The sequence below is a fragment of the Microtus oregoni genome, unplaced genomic scaffold (genome assembly GCF_018167655.1).
Source record: "Microtus oregoni isolate MIOR12 unplaced genomic scaffold, Mior012 000074F_ref0000038, whole genome shotgun sequence".
NCBI lineage: Eukaryota > Metazoa > Chordata > Mammalia > Rodentia > Cricetidae > Microtus > Microtus oregoni.
Genome location: NW_024544004.1, coordinates 4,386,941 through 4,409,947, shown reverse-complemented (window position 1 = coordinate 4,409,947; position 23,007 = coordinate 4,386,941). Strand labels below are relative to the sequence as shown.

General features: G+C 38.0%; 1 protein-coding gene across 1 annotated transcript in view; it reads right to left on the bottom strand.

The window, feature by feature from the left end:
• Window positions 1–1,105: 1,105 nt before the first annotated feature.
• Phex (phosphate regulating endopeptidase homolog X-linked) overlaps window positions 1,106–23,007 on the bottom strand; it is a 214,012-nt gene continuing 192,110 nt past the window's right edge. The window contains exons 16-22 of the mRNA XM_041642476.1: window positions 20,724–20,778; window positions 14,126–14,193; window positions 12,013–12,143; window positions 7,339–7,404; window positions 6,126–6,230; window positions 4,047–4,123; window positions 1,106–1,208 (exon numbers count right to left, since the gene is read on the bottom strand). Coding sequence (XP_041498410.1) covers window positions 1,106–1,208; window positions 4,047–4,123; window positions 6,126–6,230; window positions 7,339–7,404; window positions 12,013–12,143; window positions 14,126–14,193; window positions 20,724–20,778 — 605 coding nt within the window. The remainder of the gene's footprint in view (window positions 1,209–4,046; window positions 4,124–6,125; window positions 6,231–7,338; window positions 7,405–12,012; window positions 12,144–14,125; window positions 14,194–20,723; window positions 20,779–23,007) is intronic.

Genomic DNA, 23,007 nt, shown 5'->3' with positions numbered 1-23,007 from the left:
CCTCCCTTCAGAAGTTCCCATGGTTACAAAAGGACATGGCTCACACTTACTTTTTTTTTTTTTTGCAAAAGGGTAACAAGTCACAAGGATACAAAATGACCTCCTGTGGTTCATCTGAATTTGTCATTTTGCTTTAGAAAGTTTTCTATTGGCCCACTTAACCCAGCACCCCATGCACAATGGTTAATGTGACGGGGGTAGGGAAATGCCTATCCTAAATAAAACTAAAACTAAACAAGAAATACCAAGTAGCCACTTGAATGCCATTACAATTTTATCCTACACACTTTCTTAAATGTGATAACAATTTCATCCTACATACATACATACTAATATTACATTAACCAACACTAAAGATGCTCATTTAAAAAATAATGCTCTAAGGATCAAAATACAGCACTGCTTTTTTAAAGATAAACCCTTCATAACACTTAAAGAGTAAATTTGTGCACCTTAGATCTAGGCAGGATTTTTTTAATTGGATTCATATAGACTAAAGTGCCTTAATTCCAGAAGTTTTTGAAAGGGATTTTCTTTTCCAGGGATGTAACATTAAGTGGGCTGAGATGGAAGAGCCTTTACTCCCTCCTCAATGTGGTGTTTATATAGTTGTGCTAAAGGGAAATGAAAGCCATATGTTCTTGACATGGAAACAGAAAATTCTTTTCTCGATGTCTGCTCGGTTCAAAATTAGGAGATACACATTGAGGGTAACAGTTTCCAGAGACTGGTCCTTTCAATGGATATACTCAACTCAGGTCACCTGCAAAGCTGTGGATTGGAATTCTGTGCCACCGACCTGTGGCTAACCAAAACAGATAATAGGGATGCCAGTTTAACCAAATAGTTTTGACATTTGTTTTCATTGGTTTGCCTTTCTCATGAAATATATTTGGTTCAGCTCTTGATTTCTTTTATAAGCCCAAGGACTTTGAACAGATACTGTTTAGATCCAAGCAAGTCAACTACCCAAATACTAAAAATGCATTAAAAATAAAAGTTCTCAAAGAAATAAAGGCAAAAGGCAGTAGGTGCTGAGTCCGTCGTTGCCATCTCTACTGGCATCCCTCAGCTCTGGCAGAATGGTAGGAACCAGCACTCCCAGCTACCAGAGTCGACAGGAATTCAGGCCTCTGTTCATACTGGAATTCGGAGGACAGTTAAAAGCTTTCTGAAATTCCTCAAAGTTGCTAACAGCACCATTGACCCTGAAAATAAGAGATGACAAAAGTACGTTGTTATTCAATTCATACACATCCACAGGTTCTGGATAAAACAGCCAGTCCATTGCTTCAAAAGGATCTTTGCATGCATTTAATCCATTTACAAGGAAGACAGCTAAAGCTCAGCTAATTAAGAAAAGAAATTAATATCATCGAGAATGAAAACCAACATTTCCTCAAAGCATGGCCAGAATTCCTCGTACGCTTCTAAGTCTTAAAACTCCTACACAACTAGATCATCTCCAAGACTTTGTTTTCTAGCTTTTGAAAAAAATTACTTTTGGCCAAGTGTTAAGGATAGAATATAACTGATAGTAAGTGTACTCTGTAAATTATTTGCAAAAAAAAAATATTTCAGTCAACTGGTTAGTAAAATGAGATTAGTTTCTAAAACTTAAATATCTGGTACAAAGGGCACAAATCATAAACATAGAAACCACTATTTTATCCAGATGTGTCTGTCATTACCAATTTGGGATCGAGGAAAGGTATCTCAAGCACTCCAGTTTCTTTGTCTCTCTTGCCAAGACTTCTTCAAAACTACAGCACTAGCTGTGTTTGAACTCCATATGAATGGAAAGTCCACTGCCTACAGCTCTGTCTTTAGCACTTTCCCTCTCCGTAAAATATTATGAAAGCCATCCATCTTGCTGCATTTCCAATTAGTTTTTAACAATGCATTTAATGTACAAAAACACTCATTTGGAGATTCACACTACCTAGAATTTGGCTAAGAATCAACTAACAGATAGGATCTAGCTGTTACAGAAGAATCATTCTGACCTGGCTTTTAGCTCCAGAATCTGGTGTACACGCGCAAGTTCCTGACTGCAATGAGGACCGCTGATTCCTCCTCGGCCCTTTGGTTGTAACTGTCTTTTGGAAATGCTATTTCCATTGTATGATTTTTTTCTCTGCATTCAAAATCTACACTGACTGCAGATATCAGTAACAAGTCAGCTCAAAACCTCCCTCTCATCCATTTCTTACTCAGCTGAATATTTAAAGGGTTTACTAAAATTTAACTCAGCATTTTATTTCTTCCATAATGGCATGATTACCTCAGGGCATCTGAATGAATGCAATGGCCTGTATCCAGCAAATCCCCATAACGTCTCCGGCTTAGCTGGGGTGTATGGATAAAGATTCCTAAATCACGGAATGAGTCACCTTAGGCAGGTGTGAAAGATAGACTATAGCTGATAATCAGGAAGTGCACTCTGGAAATTATTAGCAAAACTCCAACATTTCAGGCAACTAGCTAGTAAAATAAAAGTTGTTTCTAAAACTTAGCTGGTGAGCAATTAATCTACTGTGTGGTTTCCTCTGCTGCATTTTTCAGTGGAAGCACATTTTAGTCCATTAGAAACTGTCAGCCTGCGTGACAGTTCAGCCCAGTGGGGGAGAAGTTCCAACACAGTGATTAGATTTTTATGCTAGTGGGTAATTTATAGTCGATTTCGAGCATTTCTAAAGCAAGGTTTTAGGAATACGATTTTAAAATACAGAGGAAATCCTAGATTACTTTCTTATGATATGCTAATGGATCATTTAAATATTAAACATAAAGATATTCAGGTATAATGTGTTCTAAGCAGAGTAACTATAAATTAGCATGGTTTCTTGGATTTCTTTATATAATTAACTATCCTCTACTGTATGAAATTTTCTCTCAAGCCATAGAACCTAGTCAAGGATAAGTAATATCAACCTTAATTTTGTTTTTACTTAATAATTTATACATTCTGAAATTACAGTTGTTAATCTTTTTCTTTTTGTATATAAGCAATTGCTTCAAAGGGTAATACAAGATGAAAAACAAAATGCAATGTCTCTGGCCTTAGATATGAATTATAATTGCTTAAGATTACCACATATATCTTCCTTTGTGTTGAGAATGAGGGCATATTTGTTTATGTTTGATAATTTACAGGGTAAGGGGAAAAACAAGAGCTATCACAGAGAATACTTTTAAAGAGAAAACAGACCAGAGTAAACCAGAATTCTAGAAGTTGTAAGCAGACTAGTTCACTAGATAATGAAATCCATTCTGAATTTATTTTTTGCCCAAACCTCCCTGCTAAAATAGATGGTTGGATCAATTCAATACTCCTGTTATTGAGCAGTGACCTCATGGCACCTATGGATTATTAACCTCCAAAGGCAAATTACATAAACATATATATATATATATATATATATATATATATATATATATGATCATGTGTATGTGTACAATGTGCATGCTTACAGGCCTTGGAGACAGGAAGAAGAATTCAGATCTCCTGGTGTTTGGTTTCCAGGTTGTTATGAGCCATCATGTCGATGCTGGAAATTGAACCTGAATCATCTTCAAGAACAGCAATGCTCTTAGCCACCAAATCATCCCTCTGACCCCATGCAATTCTAATTCGATATCTGAATCTTAATATTAAAACTGATTTGGACTGCAATTACTTCTGAGGCATCACAATGATGAAACCTCATTACACAACTTCACTTGGAAGGGAGAGGCAGGGAGGGAAGCAGAGAAAAATGTAGAGCTCAATAAAAATCAATAAAAAAAATAGAAACTTCACTTGATGTAACACTAAGCAGAAATTTAGTTGAAAAGACACTGAGAAGACCAGCTTACTTCTAAGGAAACAAGAGATGCTTAGTTTCTTTGGCTAGATTCCATTATCTACACAATGAAGATGATGTATTTATTTTATTGTGTGGACTTTTGTTCATAACTCCCATCTGGCAGCACACTGGTATGATTGGGAAGCACAGAATGGGGAGAGACCATTAAAACCTGCTGTCCCCCATTTGCGCATTTACCGAAATTGTGGAGGACTGTGAGCACCAATTTGGACTTGTTCTCTGGCAGCTTCTGGTCTGTAGGGATTGCACCTCACCTAAAAGATAAAGACACCCCTGTAAATATACTTCTACTTCAATCATACCTTTCTTCCTTTCTTAACTCATCCAACTTGAGCTGAAGAATAATTCTGGAATTAATTGATAGCAAGCATTTTTAGTGCATCAGCTAAAACTTTAAGCAACAGTAACATCTATTATTCAAATCCCCAGAACAGAAGGAATTTATCAATGTGAATTCCACAATTTGAGTAAATTAAGAAGGTTTCCAGGCAAATGATTTAAAGCAAGAGAATCAAATGTGCCCTGGAATTGAACAATGTATTCAACTTATTAATTTAATGTTTTAAATAACTTTTTATCAAATTTAATCATATACATTTTAATGAATAAACTAAGTGAACAATACCATGGTTTAGCATAATCAGGAGGTATACTGATTATAGATGTCCCTGAATGTCTTGCTTGCCTCATCCTGGTCTGGACTTGAGATAAGAATACATGTCTCTACATCCTTTGAAGTTAGTTATGACTATGTGCTTTGTTCTAATCAGTAAATATGAGAAACTATATATTCCATTTCCTGATAAAAGTTTAGGAAAACTTGTCATTAATTTTAATATTCTTAAGACCAATTTAATTTGCAACATTAAGAGTCAATTGGGGCTGAGTAGATGACTCAATCTGTAATGTGTCTAGTACAAGCATAAGGACCTGTGTTCAGAGCCCTAAAACCTATGCAAAAATGCTGGGCATAATGGCATGTGCCTGTAACCCCAGAGCTTGGAAAATGGAATGGGAGAGGTGGTAGTGAAAGGTGGAGCTCATTGGCCAAACAGCATAGCCAAATTGATCAATTTTGTGTTTAGTGAAAGAAACATGTATTAAAAAAATAAATGTGAAAAGCAACCAAAAAAAGACATTCAACATCAACTTCCGGCCTCCATACACACATACAGCTACTAAATAAATAGAAATGGACATTGAAAGAACCAGAAGTATAAAAATGCATTTTAAAAAAGTATGAGAAACAAATTAGCAGGTCATGGCTTCTACAGGCATAGAGAGGGCAGGAAAGCTAATGGGTTACTGTTATTTTGATAAGGACAAATAGTCTCTCGCAATATTTATGAATGTTTTTAAAGATCTTCTTGTAATGCAGTTTCTTAAATTTCTCAGAAGTTAGCCCATGTGAGCTTATTTTTCACATTCAATTTTGCCTCATCTCTTAGGTTATTTTCTCTTTTATACTTTGCTTACATTATTATATAGTATTGATGATGCTTCATAAGTCATTTAAGAGATTCCTGGAAATACATTATGGTTGTTACTGTTCTCGAGTACTTTTCAAGGGTAGAAAATAACATATTCCATATAAACAGATGTAATCCAATGTAGAAAAGAGTAAAAAATCTCTTTTTTCTGTAAGAAGGAGGGACTCGAAGAGAAATTCCTCAATGGTGATTTAAAAAAAAAAAATTAGGATTACTCTTTTTCCCCCGAATTGCTTCAATTTGACAAAAATGTTGTATTTGAAAACATCATAGACATTTTAATCGCAGCAGCTCTCTCTATTACTTTCATTTACAAGAGTTACTAGAGACTAGAATGTAAGCAGTACGAACAGATGGACCCTTGTATCTTGTCGTCTAGATCAGAGCTGATCAAAATTCTTCTGAAAAGAGAGAGATAAGTACTTGAACTTTTAAAAACCATAAGGTCCCTTTTTCAACAACTCAACTCTGCTACTGTAACACAAAGTAACCACGGACCACATGTAAACGACAGAGTGTAGCCTTTTTCCAATCAAAGCGTGATTTATAAATAAAAGCAAACAGCAGGTCTTAATTTGGCCCAGTTTGCCCATTCTAACTAGGGTGTGCTTCTTTGGTACTATTTTTATAGCTGACCCAGTACTGGCGCAAGATTAAATGGCTTTTGTCAGTTATCACTGGGAACTTTTCTTCCACACCTTTGAGTTGAGGGCATAAGTTAACAGCATCCAGTTCGTCTTTTACGCCCTTCCCTCGGTTTACTCACATGAGCATAGCTCAAGAAGAACAGCTGGTTGTTGGTGAATGTGATGCCTGGTAGGAGAGGCTCTTCAACCCCCTGCCGTTTGTCATTTACCCATTTCCTGTAAGCCTGGTGATGGAAGCAGAGCAGGTGAGTCTCATCAATGGCAGCTCTTCCCTCTTCACCATTCAGCACAAAAGTACTAAATACATGTCCTCGCCATGTAGAAAATTCACTTTTGGGTTTTTCTTTAAGAAAACAAACCTGGAAATACAACTCAGTGCCATTTCACCTGTGCTACCAGAGCATGGTGGTACACATCTGTACCCAGCATTTGGGAGATTGTGGCAGGAGCATTGCCAGGAGCTTGAGATCAGCCTGGACTACAGAGTGACACTCGGATTCAAAATCAAAAGCAACTCAACAATGGGGCGCCTTATACCCTATACATAGCAAAGTAACTGGGCCATAGTGGTCAGATATTAAGTTGCTATTTTAAAGGTGCCCTTCTCATTCCAAGGAGGGACAAACAAATTTACCACCATGCACGACTGCTTTAGCAATAAATTGGAGTGGTGTCAATCTACTATTCTATTTAAATGTTCTCATCAAGAAAACATATCTTTTTTAAACCATTATTTAATAAAATAAAATTCATCTTCAGTAAAATATAGAAAAGATAATGCTTTAGGATTATAGCCTGGTCTGTAAAGTAAGTATATTCAGTTTTATGCAAGTCTTTCCATGTTATCATTGTTTATTTCTTAACCACATACTGGGATATGATGCAAACACTTCTACGGACTCTCACTGGCCCAATGTATGAGAATGAATAAATAGCTTTAGCCATAACTTAAAAGTTTGAGGCTTTATGATAAAATAAGGAAGGATAGAGAGAAAGCTTTACTTCAAGACAATTTACATGAACTTAGCCCCAAGGAGAGTCCTATGGCATTCTTTAATATGATTCTGAGTATACTATCAGTAAACCACATTGTAAATTTACAACTCTTAACAACCATGATTATTTAGGATGACTCAATACTCCAAAAGAAAAAAATGCAGCTCTATTTATCTATTTATCAAGTATAACAGAGTTCATGTAGAAATACAAATGGGTTTTAGAGAGTCCAAAACACCGTACTTCTCAACACCATGTAGGTACTATGCACTGAAGTGCACCTATGTGTGCTTCCACACGTGATTTTTAAAGCTCAGTAAATGTAATGGTGTGTACCCTGAAGGCCTCCCGCAGACCTCCGTTATCAGCAATATTTTCTCCCAAGGTCCTCTTCCCCTTTACCTAGAAAAAAGGAAAACAGAAAGTGTTCCACAGTCAACTAACATTCAGCAAAAGGTATGTAAATATTATAGGATCCAAACCGGTCATATTTTAAAGAGAAAATGACATTCAGTGAATCAGAAGTAGACATGATATGTTGTGACATGGCAAACTAACCCCAGCAGGGGTCTTCTGAATGTAGATGTTTTTATCTTATTACTCTCTGCATTATTTTCTCAGCCTCCTCTTTATTCTTGCCACTTGAGTCAGCTCGAATAAAATGTTTTTGGTTGTGAGCCTAGCTTTTAACGGTTGAGCCATCCCTCCAGCCCAAAATGCTAACAATATTCTCAGTGGCTCTGGTTTAATAGAAAAATAGAAATTTCAATATTCAGATGACTTCTCTGATTAACTCACATAATTTGAGTCTTTCTCATTGTCCCTGTGTCTCTAAAAAAATCACCATTCACACAGAAACAAGATTTCAGCACCAACCGTTATCATTCTACCTTCAGCTATTTCTACAAAACATTAAAATGAAAGTTGTTCTCTTAGGGAACAGAAAAATCAAGTAGAAGTGGTACAGACTACAAGGTCAAGGTTTGAAATATGTGTAACACCCAGTCAAGCATGGGGAGACATTCTTCTCAACTGTTTCTTAAAACCATAAATGATCTAGGATAGAAAGTCAACGTTTATACATCCTACAAGCCAAAGTCAACCTTCCATTTGCTTTTATCTAGTCTAGATTTTATCCTTGTCAGTGATTGAAAGAAAATCAAAAGAACAATATCTTATGCACATAAAAATGATGTAAAATTCAAATATCAATGTCTATAAATCATCTTTTATTAGATCACAGTCAAGCCCACTAACAAACACAGTCTGTGTTTCCTTTTTTTCTTGCTACAAGGACAGTTTAGTATTTCCTACCTAGCTTAAGGCTTTGCTAACCCCCATATAGCACGCAGAATAATAGTAGGCAGAATAGTGGCTTCTTAAAGACATCTACGTTAAAATCCCCAAACCTTCAGGAATAAGTTACCCTACAATGACAAAAAGTGACTTTTAAGATGTGATTAAGTCAAGGATATTGAGAGAGAGAGAGAGAGAGAGAGAGAGAGAGAGAGAGAGAGAGAGACTGCCTTAGTGACTTATTCTGGTTTGTCCAGATAAGCTCAATGTAATTACAAAAGGAAAAGGAAGACAAGAGAATACCAGAGTGGTACACCAGTCATTGCTGGCTTTGAAGGAGGAAGGGGTCATGAGCCAAGAAAAGTAGATAGCCTCAAAAACTTCGAAAATGCAGGAGACAGACTCTTCCCTATTACCCTCTACAAAGGAAGACATCCATGCCAACACCTATCTTTTAGGTCACTGAGACTTGTGTCACACTTCTGACTTAGAGAATAGTATGAGAATAAAATTGTATTGTTTTAAGCAACTAAATTCAAAGTAATTTGCTCCATCAGCAGCAGGAAACTAACATACAACTCCCAAGCTATGGATCCTACTGACTTAATTTAAGTTAGACCAACTTTTGACATATCAAGTGATGTTAACAAATAAAAATACATCTTAAGAAAGCAAGAGTCTATGTTATCACCCAGAACCCCCACCATTCCTTGCTTTAGTCTCCCAAAGTTCCCATTCTGACTCCACCTACATTCATTTTCTACATTCCAATGAGTTAAGGACTATTGTCAACACCTTTGATTAACAAACAAGCATCTGATTTTCAAAGCAGTTTATGGATTGTATATATATTTGAAACTAAAATATGATACATTATAAGCCTTTCCTCCTTCCAGCCCTTCCTGCTTTGCTCTCTCTCAAATCCATAGCCTCTGTTTCTCTAATTGCTATTCATAGAAAATTACTTGTATATATATATATATGATTTCAGGGTCATCCAGTAGTTCCCCTTCTCTACCAAGACTCTGCAGCCATCCCTGTGACTGCTAACCTTAACCTATGGGAGTACTACAGCCCATCTCCTAGTGACTGACTGATGTGCTAGTGCAGATGCCCAACTACTTGCCCCTGCGCTGAACAACTTCGGGGATGATAGTCATTCTCCAGAACCCTATTTAGTATCAAGAGTAAGGCTCAGCTTCCCTCAGAGCCAATGGGAGGTTTCTCATAAAACTACTTTCTCAATGACTCTGTCACCTAAGGAACCCCTTCTTGGGTTGTGCTTATCATGAATTTGTCTAAGACAGAATGATCAAGGGAAAAAAATGCTCACATTCGTCAGGTATTCAAACCCAAGCAGACCTCTTCGTCTGGAGTTTTTGGTGTGCGGCACATGCCTTCTCAAGTCTGGGTTTTTCTTATGTATGCTTATATATTCTCATGCTTGAATCGATCTCCTTTTCTCACTCTAAACTTTTCATTTAAATTATAGCTTCTGGCAGAGCCCCATCCCTTTTAACTCCTCACACTCTGAACCATCACCGTGGAGTACATGAGACCTGGTTTGACCTCTCCAGACACACTAGCTACTGACATTCTGCATCTGTGGTGACCCAACTAAGTTCTTCCCTAAACACTGCAAAGAACGATTTGGGCACTGGAACTTACTCTTACAAATAAAACCTGAAAAATAAAGCCTGACCACTTATGTCCATAAAGGAAACACACACACACACACACACACACACACACACACACACCTTCTAGACACATAGCCCTTCTATGGGAAAGAGACTAAAGCTGTTTTCTGATGGTTGAATGAATTTATACTGAGACAGATTTGCTCTATAATCATTGTCCTAGTGACAAAGATACATGATTTCAAACTTACATTACACTTTGGGCAAACAAAATAGATGCTGAAGAACAAAACTAAATAAATGTATTTGAATATATTCATATACGTAAATAAACTTAAAATAAGAGAACAAGAGCATGCTATGGACGCATGTAAAATGACTCTAGAATCATACAGTATTAAACTCGAACCTATACTTTAACAGTATATGAACTCCCCTATTGAACTCCACAGAAAAATAAATTTCACATTCATGAACATTTAAACGTAAAATATCAGAAAAATAAAAACAAAAGTTTTTGGGAAAAAATGAGAGTCTCCTGTGATGGTTTGAATGTGCTCATATATTTGAATACTTAGTCCCAGTTAATGGAGCTGTTCTGGAAAGATTAGGAGGTGTGACCTTGTTGTAGGAGGAACGTCACCGGGGGATGGGCTTTCAGGTTTCAAAAGCCCCTCTAGTTAGCTTGAATAGCTTTACTCTCTCTCTCTCTCTCTCTCTCTCTCTCTCTCTCTCTTTCTCTCTTCCTCCTTCTCTCTCTCACGCCCTTCCCCCCTCTCTCCACCCCATATTTACCTGCTGCTGCCATGCTCCCCACATGATAATCATGGACTCTAACACTCTGAAACTGTAAGACCCAAATTAAATGCTTTCTTTTGTAAGTTATCTTGGTTGTAGTATCTTACCACAACAAGAGAAAGGTAGCTAAGACTATTTCCTATACAATCTGAGTAGAGCAGACATCTTCGTAGGCAAGAACAGAGAGACAAAAAGTAATTTTAAGAGAGATTTCGTATTTTGAAATATTGAAAATGTTTTGATTTTGTGTGCCAAAAGATACTACAGAAAAAAAAAACCTTAAAGGATAAGTAATACACTTCAGGGAGATACATATAATGTGAATAACAGAAGTTCAGCATCCCTGCTATTTTAAAAGGCTCTCATAAATTGACAAGAAAAGTAAGGTTTCATGGATATAACATTCCTTAATCTATCACTTGTAGAAATATTCAATTATATTCTGGTGACAATAGGAATAGGTCCTACAAGGAAAAAGTAATACACAATAAGGTATTTATTGCATAGACATTTTTAACTGAAAATTCAATTCCTGGGTAAGAGGTTAGTTGACTAGGTTATGGTATATCCACACCAGGAATTCTTAGGCCATCACCAGAAGCAATTAATTAAACCTGTGTGTATCTATCTTTACCTGAATGCAGGAGGAAGTGTATCAGAGCTACTAACGCTGACCTTAGGCAGAGAAGATAAGATAGAAAAGAAAAGGCAATGAAGAAAAAGGCAAAAACAAAAGGAACAAAATCTCACATCCTCAAAGTATGTATACAATTGCATTTTGCCTTCACTGAAAACTATATACATACACATGCCACAAAATAAACATTTCAAAAGTATATTTATTTTGTTAAAACTTCTATAACTAAAAACTTGATTTAATTCTCAGACCCTTTGACTCAAAGTAATGAGACGTTATCTCAGTTAATTCAACCTAAAAATGTAGGAGATTTTTTAAGAATGTTATTGTTTGTTTGGGCTAGGGCATTTGTGATGTCACTAATGGGTAGGCCTACAATTCTCCAAATTCAACCATCTGTTAGAACCACCTGAGGGCTTGTAACAGAATCCCGAGTACCAGACTCCACCCCTAGAGATTCAGTAGGTCTAGGCAGGAGTCAAAGATTTGCATTTCTAACAAGTTCCCAGGGAACACAGATGTTGTAGATCCCAGAAGCATACTTGGAGAACCAATGGTCTAAAGCAAGCTAATGTCTAAATGAGGAAAAATGGCCCACAAGGTGCCCCCACCACCACCACCAACCACAGCTGTACTCACATTTAAACCAGCTTTCTTCCAATAATAGTTGCTATACTGGCTAATCATGCACTTTGTTTTTTCCTTAAACTTTTCTTCTGAGTCCACAGACCACCAAGGATCAAGGTTTCCATTTTTATCGTATTTTCTACCTAGCAAAAAGAAAAGTTACAAGAAATCTGTGTTACTTTCTAGAAGCCAAAATGATCCTCTTGCCTTTCCTTCACCTCATCAGACTTTCCAAAGCAGCCCCGACAGCACAGGATGCTGTCCCTGAGATCAGCTCCCATGTCATCTCCAATGTCATGGACTAATTGTAGAAAGCAGGAAAGGGAGGCACAGAATTGAGCGAGTTCTTTCCTTGAAAGGAACAAAGGGCATTTTCAAAATGAGATTCATCAATTTAACACGTGCACCAGTCTCATCCAATCTCGGATTCTTTGTTTTCATCTCCTCTGACCTGAAACATTTTCTGGCAATCAAAATGAGTTTCCTGTATTCAAAAAGCAGAGGGAACTGGAGTAGCACTACCAGTGAAATTCCAAATAATCCATAGGAATAGCCCCAGTGAGTCATCCAAACCATAGGACCACAGAACCTGACTCAGCCCTATAGCAACCTGCTTCCGCTCAGTTGCCAGGAGCGAAGAAACACATAAACCCTCTGCTATGAATCATTTCACAGTCATCGGTGTGGATGGAAGACCCATCTGTCCTGCTTGGATGAGGAATGTTGGTCTAAAAAGAGAACTTGGAACTGGAATAGAAATCTCTAGAACATAACTGGGGGAGGGGAAATCGTTTTTCTTGCTTTGTGGTCTCTTGCTATCTACAGCCTTCCCATCAATGATTTGGGTACAACTCTTCTATTTCCAAGGTTATTGCTAGAATCAAAGGCATACTTTTAATTTAATTACACAGAAAGCCCCCTACACAAGAGGCTCCAAAGGGAGAACTTGTAAGAAAAGGCTTACATGGAAGGACCCTAAGCAAAAGCATCCACTGGACCAACCCAAAGCTCTTCAGTAAGGTTGCTTGCTACTAACACTACCCCAAATAATGGTGTCACTGTCCTCCATCCACTAACACATCAGCCATCAGTTCCTGGACATATACTCATATGTGCAACACATTGTGCTACGTATTGTTTACAGGATGGAATTGCCTTCGTTAGATTCTATTCCATGGGAGAGACCTTAGAAGTAAAGTCTGGGACTAATGAGCTCCATATGCCTTTGTTTCTTAGTTAAGAATCTTCTCCCTTAGCCAGGCAGTAATGGCACAGGCCTTTAATCCCAGAACTCAGGAGGCAGAGATAGGTGGATCTCTGTGTGTTTGAGGCCAGCCTAGTCTACAAGGGCAAGTTCCAGGACAGCTAGAACTTTTACACAGAGAAACTCTGTCTCGAAAAACCAAAACCAAAACGAAACAAAACACATGAGAAACAGAGAAGCAATCCCGCAAGTTATCCCGTGACCTACATACACTCACACTCACAAACACACACAAAGAAATAAATGTCAGAAAACCTTAAAAATGATGACTCTCAAAGGAGATATTTTTAGTTGTTTGTTATTATCTTGCCTTTCCCTTTTGCTTAAACACCATCAGGATACAGAGCATATGTGTATGTTATTAATTTTGAATATATGCCAATATGAAGAAAAATAGAAAAGAAGCACTTGAAATTATACAAAGCAATCAGGCAGCCGAGTTCCCAAGGCTAACTTCTTAATTAAGCCGCACATACAATCATCTCAGGGGCAGAGCTCACACCTCCAGGGAAAACAACATAGGCCTGTGAGGAGGAAACAAATGACAAAGGAGAAAAGCTACAGCGAGATTCCTGCAGCCACTGTGGGAGCCCTGGAAATCCCATCCCAAACGCAAAAGTGATTTCATGGAAACTACAAAGTCTTTCTTTTTTTCATTTGACCCTAAACACCAACTGGAATAGTTATTTATTGCAAGCTATCACAGCAAACCATGAGACAAGTTTTCAATCAGCAATCACATTGCTTGAGATAATCTTCAGTTTATGATGATGCCACTATGAAAAGGTAATAATGACAATTAACACACTCCAATCAACATCATTATAAAAGCAGCAGCTTGTAAAATAAACTAGTACTTACCATTATTATCAAATCCATGTGTAAATTCATGTCCAACAATTACTCCTATAGCACCATAACTCAGGGATCTATGTCAAAAATAGACAATTTGGAACAAATTACAGGCATGAATCTGAGAACATAAGTCTTTAAATTTTTAGTGAAAAGCCAAGACAATGAACCGTTTACTAATAACAGTAAGAATAAAAGTATCCAACAATTATACCCATAAAAGCATAAACCAATTTCTCTAAGCATGCCAGTACTTCTAATGAAAACAAAGGAGTATAATTTCTAACATTGTCACTGTGACCTTGTATGGGTCTTGGTGTCCCACTCAGTGAAATGAGGGATTTCTAAAGACATCTGGGGTTCTATATCTGTTGCAGTGATGTCTTGTATTCATGAACACCTAAAACAGGACTTAAAAACAGTCAATATACTATTTTTTTGGAAAATTTGTGGCAAAGTCACTATAATCGTAGAAGTCAAATTGTTTTCTAAATGTAGTCATAAAAAAGGAATAGAGCAGAGATTAAAAAGGAGCATTCTGTTTGGGAGTTAGTCATGTTCCTCTGTTTCTGTGACAGACAAGCTGACAGTTGGAATAGCTAAGACTGTGAAGCCTTAATCAAATTCGGGGAAAGTGTTATATTATTTCTCCTGACTTCTGAAGAAGCACGTGATAGATCATCTCTAAGGATGGCCACCAAAAACTCAAGCTATCCTTAAATACAAATGCCCCCACTCCTACCTAGATGTGATCTGATCTCTTACCCTTGAATCTGAACTGAGAGAGGCTACTGGAGCTAGACCTTAAGACACCTTGTAGTTTCCTCCTTTCTATAAGTTAGCAATAATGTAAAGAATCTGACTGCCTGGTTGAAGGGAAAGGGGCCTGGAAAAGCGATGGAGAAACTCCAAAACGTAAGGAACTCTGAAGGGAAAGGAAAGACTTTACTGGGCCCCACCTATTAGAAGAGCAGGAGGGAGGGAGGGTATCCTGAATAGTTCAGCCCAGTGGAGCAGCCCCTGTCAAAATCATAGACTTGTGAGGCAGAAGATGGCTGTTTGACAGGGCTTTATTATACAGTATAGGTAACTGGAACACACCACAAACACAAGAGCTGAGAAAAATCAATGGCCTTCCAGATGCACGCGTCTAGAATGTTCTCTCTAGCATAATCTCCATGAAGACCAAGCCCTCCCCTTGTCATTTACCGCTAAATTCTCTGTTCCTAGTACAACAATAAGAAAATTAACTGCGATTTAATTCATGATTAATCAGCCTTTTAATGTCATGGAAAGGACATGTCTTATATGGAACTTACTTAAACCAGTTAACCTATAGGTAAGAATTATAGACAATTTAGACCTTTTAGTCTAAGATTTGTAATTATGCTAAAAATATTTCACAGTTGGTTCGTGACATATAATATCAACATCAACCAGCACACAGATAGGACCAAAGCTGGAAAGAACAGAATTTTTTGAAGCAACATGTTATTACAGGACGTAATGATCCTTAACATGCTAATTGTTTGTCTCCACTATACCCAAGGAAGTGCTGTGAGATTTAATTTTTCCCCTTGGTGGCAATTCTTTCCTTTGTTATTTCTTTCTTGCAAGGTAATTTGCATTTGAAAAAAAACGTTTCCTACTGTTTTTCCATCATTGCAAACCTTCATTAAAGAAGTAAGAGTAAAATTATGCATTTCAATCATAGAGCTATCATGGCCTATGTGGGACAAACTTGTAATTTCACATGGTGCTAATTTTTTGCTGTAGTAGCCAGCATTGTGTGACCAGCAACATTTCAATTTCCAAGATTTCTCAGTCCTCCACAGCCCTCAGTCAATGCTGTTGACTGGATAAGTTTAAGGGATGGACAATGGGAACATACAGAAAGTACTCCACAATAAAAATCCCTTAAGAAGGGCTGTTCCAAAAGTTTATTTGTGAGGAAAACAGGGAATTCGGAAAATGATTGAATCATTGTAAGTCTCAATTTTCAGTTACAGAAACACAATCCCTTGAACAAGAGACAAAGAAAAGGTAATTTTGTATGACTAGATAATGTTTTATATTACATTGATGTCTTCTAGTTTTCAATGGAAATTGTTTAATTTAGTATGTCATAAAAAAAACCCTCACGTGCCTTTTAGAATACAACTGATTGACTAGGCAGAAATTGGAAGACTTCTGGCCTTAAAAATAAAGCCCTTGGCCAGTACTTGGAAGGGAGAGGCAGATGCATCTCTAAGTTCAAGGCCAGCCTGGTCTACAGAGTTCCAGGAAGGCCAGGACTACACAAAGAAACTGCCAGGAAAAGGGAAAAAACAAACAAATAAAAAAAAGTGTTCTAAAGGGGAAGGTAACAGTGTTACTTTATTATCTATTCAGTTTCTCTCATTGTGAGCCGGCTTTAACACACACATGAGATTTGGTCAAATATATTGCTGTCTGGACTCACCATGAGCTCAGGCTCTTATCAAATATGGGCTACCCTACTCCGGTATCTAAAATCATTAAAAGTTCTCTAAAATCCTGTTCAGTGTCCTGTCACCTACTTTGGAGTCAGAGAGAATAGGATAAAAAGTTAAAGGCTAGCCTGGACAACTTAGTAACATTGTATCTCAAAACCGTTTTTCAGGTAGGACATAGGAACACATGCCTCTAATCCTGGCACTGCATTTGAGATACTGATAGGAGTGTGAGACCAGCCTGGGTTATATGTTGAGCCTGTTTCAAAAAGCCCAAACCAACTAACCAAACAGTAAAACCTTCAAAGAGTAGTAAGACATCGGTTTGCATCTTTCCAATGATTAGGAGTTCACTTCTCTAATGGAACCTATTACTTCTTAGGGTAGTTCCAAATGAAAAGTTTCTTCTACACATTTTTCTAGAGTTTCTCAACTGTGCTTTCAACCTATTGGTTCAGTACAGTCATGGGATGAACACCTGCCGACATCCCTAAACACAGAAAAGTATTTGTCACTTAATTTTCTTTCCAAAAGACAAAATAGAATTCCTGTAATCCTGTAATTTAGGGGGAAAGGCAAGAAGATCACAAGTTCAACGTTAGCCTTACTTACATAGAAACTTCCAGACCGGCAACTTTGAGGCCACAAAAATAAAAAAAATAAATAAAAAAAGATTGCAAACCCCAAATTCAAATATTGCCAAGTTCCTTCTTTGACTATTGATTTTATTTTATCTGTATGCGTGTTTTGCCTGCACATGTCTGCATACTATGTACAAGGGGAATTGTGAGCCACTGTGTGGATGCTGAGAATTCAACCCAGATCCTCTGGAAGAGCAACCAGTGCTCTTAACAGCTATGCCATGTTGCAATCCCTCTTCTAAGTTCTTATTTTTAAGTCATGAACCAAAGAATGGCATTTCCCCCAAAACACAGAAAGCAGAGTCATCAAGCCTTGAGGTTAACCATATCCAAATAAGTTTCCTATAGAACTTGGGAAATGAAGATACTAAGAGGGAAGCGAGGGTGACAATTTCTGGGAACACCTTTGGGTCATGTGGCTGAAGGTCATTTCCATTCCTAATTCTTGCCTTTGGAAATGATTTGGCTTATCTCTGACCTCCCAATTAGACCCAACACTCACACGAAGGCAACTATCAGCAGGTTGAGCAAAAGGAAACCTATTCCTTCAGTTCTGGAAGCTATCCATCAACTAAGAGAAAATAGATGGGAAACTCACTGAACTGTAATTTCTATCCTTTCTATATTCCCACAGCAAAGTACACAAATGATGTTTATCAGGTACTCACTGAAGTGGTATATTAATAGAAAGTGGGTGGCTCACTCAGGTATCAGCTATGGCGCCACCCAATGTAGTTCTAGCAGACACTATCAAGAATTCTTAAGTTTCTGATTTGTATGATTCTATAAAAATCCCCTGTCCTTGGACCAAATAAACAAATCACTGAATCAATAACTTGCAAACATAACCAGACTATTTCCAAGTTTTCAGGTAAAGTTACATAACAATTGGAAACTCAGTTAAATTATCTATGGTAAGCAGAATCAAAGAATGCCAGTATTTTTTTTCAGTCTGAAGTGATCTTAGAGAATTACTTAAGTGTCTAATTTCATGAATTTAGTGTATACATTTCTAATCTTAATCATGGAAAAAATCAGAATCCAAATGCCTGAATACTGCAAAAAAGCTATTCAGCTAAGGATTGGGGGTTACAAAACCAATAACTTCCATTTTCACTAACAATAGAGGCTCCCTGCCAGGCGGTGGTGGCATAAGCCTTTAATCCTAGCACTCAGGAGGCAAAGGCAGGTAGATCTCTGTGGGTTCAAGGCCAGCCTGGTCTACAAGAGCTAGTTCCAGGACATGCTCCAAAGCCACAGAGAAACCCTGTCTCAAAAATAAAAAAAACAAACAAACAAACAAAAAAAAACAATAGCACTTCCCTGCAGTAGACTCTTTTGCTGCCTGCCTACGTTCCCTCAGCATACAGCATGTCTCAGTGCACTGGCCTCTCTGCTTCTAAGTGCCAACTGAAAAGGAGCTGCCAAAGAGCTTCTCCAGCCACGTATGGTGGGTACTACCAGGGAATCCCCTGGGCAGCACCTCTAAATCACTGATGTAATGTGGCCTAGAAGACAGATAACCTAGCCCCCTTATCTTGAAGCATGTTCTGTAGTTCCCCAGCAAGACTGATTTCCAGTTGCCCATTATGATCTGTTAACTTTATAGCACGCATGAGTCAAGCAGAATAATGGCTTCCCCACGATGCCCTGATGCTAATTCCTGGAACCTGTGAATATGGTATGTTACATGACAAAGATAAATCAGGGTTGCAGATGAAATTAAGGCTACTAACCAGATGACCTTAAAAGAGAGAGATAACTCTGAATTATCTGAGTGGGCCCAAAGTAACCCCAAGTGTTTTTAAGAAAAGAAGAGACAAATATTTATGTCAAAGGGAATGCTACTTTGACATTTTTAAGATGAGGAGGAAGGCCATGGACAAAGGAATGTGCACCCTGCTCTAAAAGTCAGAAAAGACAAGGAAATACTTTATTCCCCAGAAATTAAAAAAAAAAAATGCACCTTGCGTTTAACCTAGTGAAATCTAGGTTGGATTATACAAGGATAGGCTTCGTGCTTGTATAGTTTTAGTGCTAGCTCACTTTTCCAGCCATAACAGACTCATAGGACACATGTCATTTTCCTCCCCTCTCTGTGGCACCTGCCCATCTTCTGCTGGGGTTTCCGGGCACCATGTTCCAAAAGAGCTATTTAAACCCTCATGGCAGGGGCAGCTTCTGAGGAAGCCCAATTAAAACACAACCATTATATCTCTCTGATTACTATATGTATGAGATATTTAGCTTATAATCATATAAAAGTACTCATATATCAAAATGCAAACACAAGTGATTCAACTCCTAAAATCAAGACGAATTTTTTCCCTGCATTAAAGGACCACAGAACATAAAAAGGCATATAAGAAAGTAATGGTACTGTTGACAAGGTATATTATGAGAAACTCCACTCTATAGAGAAAGTACCAATTACATACATCTATGGCCTGTTTGCGAACAGCTGTCCCTAAGTCCAAACGTGTCCCTTCTGACCTATATGGTACAGCTATGCTGGCTGTATTTCTAATGACACATTTAATCACCTCACTTCTTTAGAAACTTTAGTATTTTCTGTTCTAAATTCCTCACTAGACATTCAGAGCCCTCCGATATGAAACTAAAATCTTTTTTACATGACTTCTCTTTGTAGACTTGAGCAGCCAAGTCACCCTCTGCCATCCCAGAAAGCACCTTTCTCCCCTTTCTTCAGTTTCTTCACCCAGAAAGGTTTTAGCCCATTTCCTTCTATCCCAGCAATCTTTCAAGTGATGAAATGCAATGAAAAAGAAAATCCTGTGTAGAAAATTGACTTTCCCATCTAGTCAAATACTCTGGGAACAAGGATCAGAAAACAAATACCGGATGAAAACTAATAAGATCTCCAATGCCTTCTTACGGCTGAATAACCATTGACTTGGAATTGACTGTTTAAAAGATTACCGTGAGTTTCAGAGAAAACTTTCAACTTTGGACTTTTAAACAATACTGAGACAGTGACAAACTATGGGAGCTTTTGAAGTTGAACTAAATGCATTTTACATTATGATATGGCTACTAGTCTATGGGGGCCACGGACTGGAATGTGGTGGTTTGAATGAAAACAGATCCCAAAGGGAGTTATACTATTAAGAGGTATGGCATTTTTGGAGTAGATATGGCCTTGTTAGAGGACATGTGTCACTGGTGGGTAGGCTTTGAGGTTTTAGAAGTTCAAGCCAGGCCCAGTGTCTCTCTTCCTGTTGCCTGCTGATCAGGATGTAGAAGTCTCAGCTACATCTCCAGCACGATGCCTGCCCGAATGCCTTTATGCTTACCACCATGACACTAACAGACTGAGCCTCTGAACTGCATGCCAGCCCCAATTAAATGGTTTCCTTTGTAAGAGTTGCCATGTCACTTAGAATTTGAAGACAGTCTATAGTCTGTCATTGGCCAAAGTGACAAGTTCTCCTTTGCTAACTTGTCAAGGACTGGAGTCCTTTCTAATTTACTCACCGAGGGTATTCTGTTCCCCAAAAGAAAGGCTTCTGCAGCTCACCAGCTGGAAATCCTGAGAGGATGGCAAGCAAACAAGAAAAATGTTAAGGATGCAGAGAAGATGATTCAATAGCCATACTCTGGTACCAACTACCAAGCTCAGCCAAACTGCATTCCTTATGAATTCATCGGATATCCAAGATATCTACTTAAAAGTGATGTTAATTCACCTTTCAAACTCAGAATCATTTCAAGGACAATTTGTATAGATAAGCTATTAGTAGAGTCCAGCCTACTAGGAAGTGGGCCCCTTCGTATGGCACCCATAGGCTGCAGGATAGCCAGTAGGTTCCCAGATGTCTATAGGTTTCTGCCACACATGACAGACATAAAGAATAGTTACACATTCGATATGGTAGTTTATGTCATTGCCTTGACTGTCTTTGTAGTTGAATCTTGAACTTGTGTTTCCTATGTGGGTTCAAAGGCAATCATGAAGCATGTGTGTGCAAAGAATAGATGCACATGATGTGTACACCAGCTGTTCCTAGGGGCCCTTTGCACACCCAAGGAGTACAATATTTCAGTTGTTTCACACAGGGGGGAGTCTAGCAAGATGCAGCCTAACCAGCATATTTTCGTGTTACTTGGAACTCAACAGTTCTAGACTTGGATAGCCTCAAGAGGCTGTGCTTTCCCTGTTAACTGGAATTTGCTTAGATCACTAAAAGAAGTTAATATTATTAACTTCTAAGAAACAGAATGATTAGAGTTCTCCATCTCATTGTCTCTTCATACTTTCCCATATTGCCCAAATTTTCAAACTAAAATTGGTAACATAGAAGGAAAGGAAAGCATATCTCATTTCTTTACCTCTTAGTCTCTCCTTATTCATCACTAATGTAAAGGTGAAAAGTGCTGGTAGATAAATAATTAAGAATAAAAGGCCAGCTAGGCGGTGGTGGCGCACTCCTTTAATCCAAGCACTTGGGAGGCAGAGGCAGGCAGATCTCTGTGAGTTCAAGGCCAGCCTGGTCTACAAGAGCTAGTTCCAGGACAGGCTCCAAAACTACAGAGAAACCCTGTCTCAAAAAAAAACCCAATAAATAAATAAATAAAATAAAGAATAAAAGACCGAGGATACAGCTCAATAGTAGAACACTGTATAGTATTTGGGGGGCAGCACTAATACCACCAAAAAGAATGGACTAGTAAACTTAGTAGTAGCAGTAACAACAGTAGCATAAAAATAACTGAATTAGTTATGTGTAGTATTTCTAGCTTTCTGATTAAAAAATATGCCAGGTATGTACTGCATAATACAAAGTGTGTCATTTTAGAAATTCCTTACACAAGTTAAAAGTGATCCTATTCACATTCAAGACTTGCTTTGGAGCATACAAAGATAAAAGGTAAAATTCATGTTAATGACATAAAATTTTAGCGTTCCTAAGAACAGCAGTAAATGGCAAATCAAAACACTGTTGATGAGTCAAAAGAGAGGAGGACACTCTCCATTTTAACCCTCGTGGCAGCATTCATGCAGCTTCCCGCACAAGAGGCCACACATCTTCATTTTACACTAAGCCCCAGAAATTAGTTAGTTGGCCTTGGAGATAGAAGAATGCGAGAAACACGCGGCTTTGTCCTTCCAAGTCACTACTAAACTGTGTGCCCTGAGCTGATCCTTGGAGTTGTGCGAAACAGTCATTACAGCTGGGAATTCAAAGGCGAGAGAAAGAGGAGGGAAGAGGGAGAAAAGGGGAAAGAGGGAAAGAGACTTTCTGCAATGTCCTTGTCTGCTTGAGAGCAGCTGCTCTAGGCCCCATGAGACGAAATGTTCTTTTATGAATTAAAATGCTCCTCTGCGCTCTGCTCAACCTTCTACCGCCCCTCCATGCCAGGACACTTCGAGGGGAAATGAAGGCAGGGAAGCAAGTCTTGCATTTAGAGATGAAGTACTCGTTTCCCAAAACTCTTCTATTCTGTGTCTTTTATTAATAATATCAGACTTTGAGATTTCAAGGTACATAAACCTAATTGCAAAACAGAGATGGAGCGAGTTAATGCTTCTCTCTCCCTGCTGCTTTCAAATAAAGGAAAGCATAGCAAATATGTTTGAATTTCAAGGGGCAATGTTACTTTAATCTTTATAATTTTTACATTCCCTTAAACATCTTTGGCATCTTTACATGGATAGCCCATCCTCTTTTTCTGGAGATTTGATTTTAGTAAGCTATTCTGATACATATATATATGCAAATATATATTATATATAAATGCAAATCATGGTGTTTATATG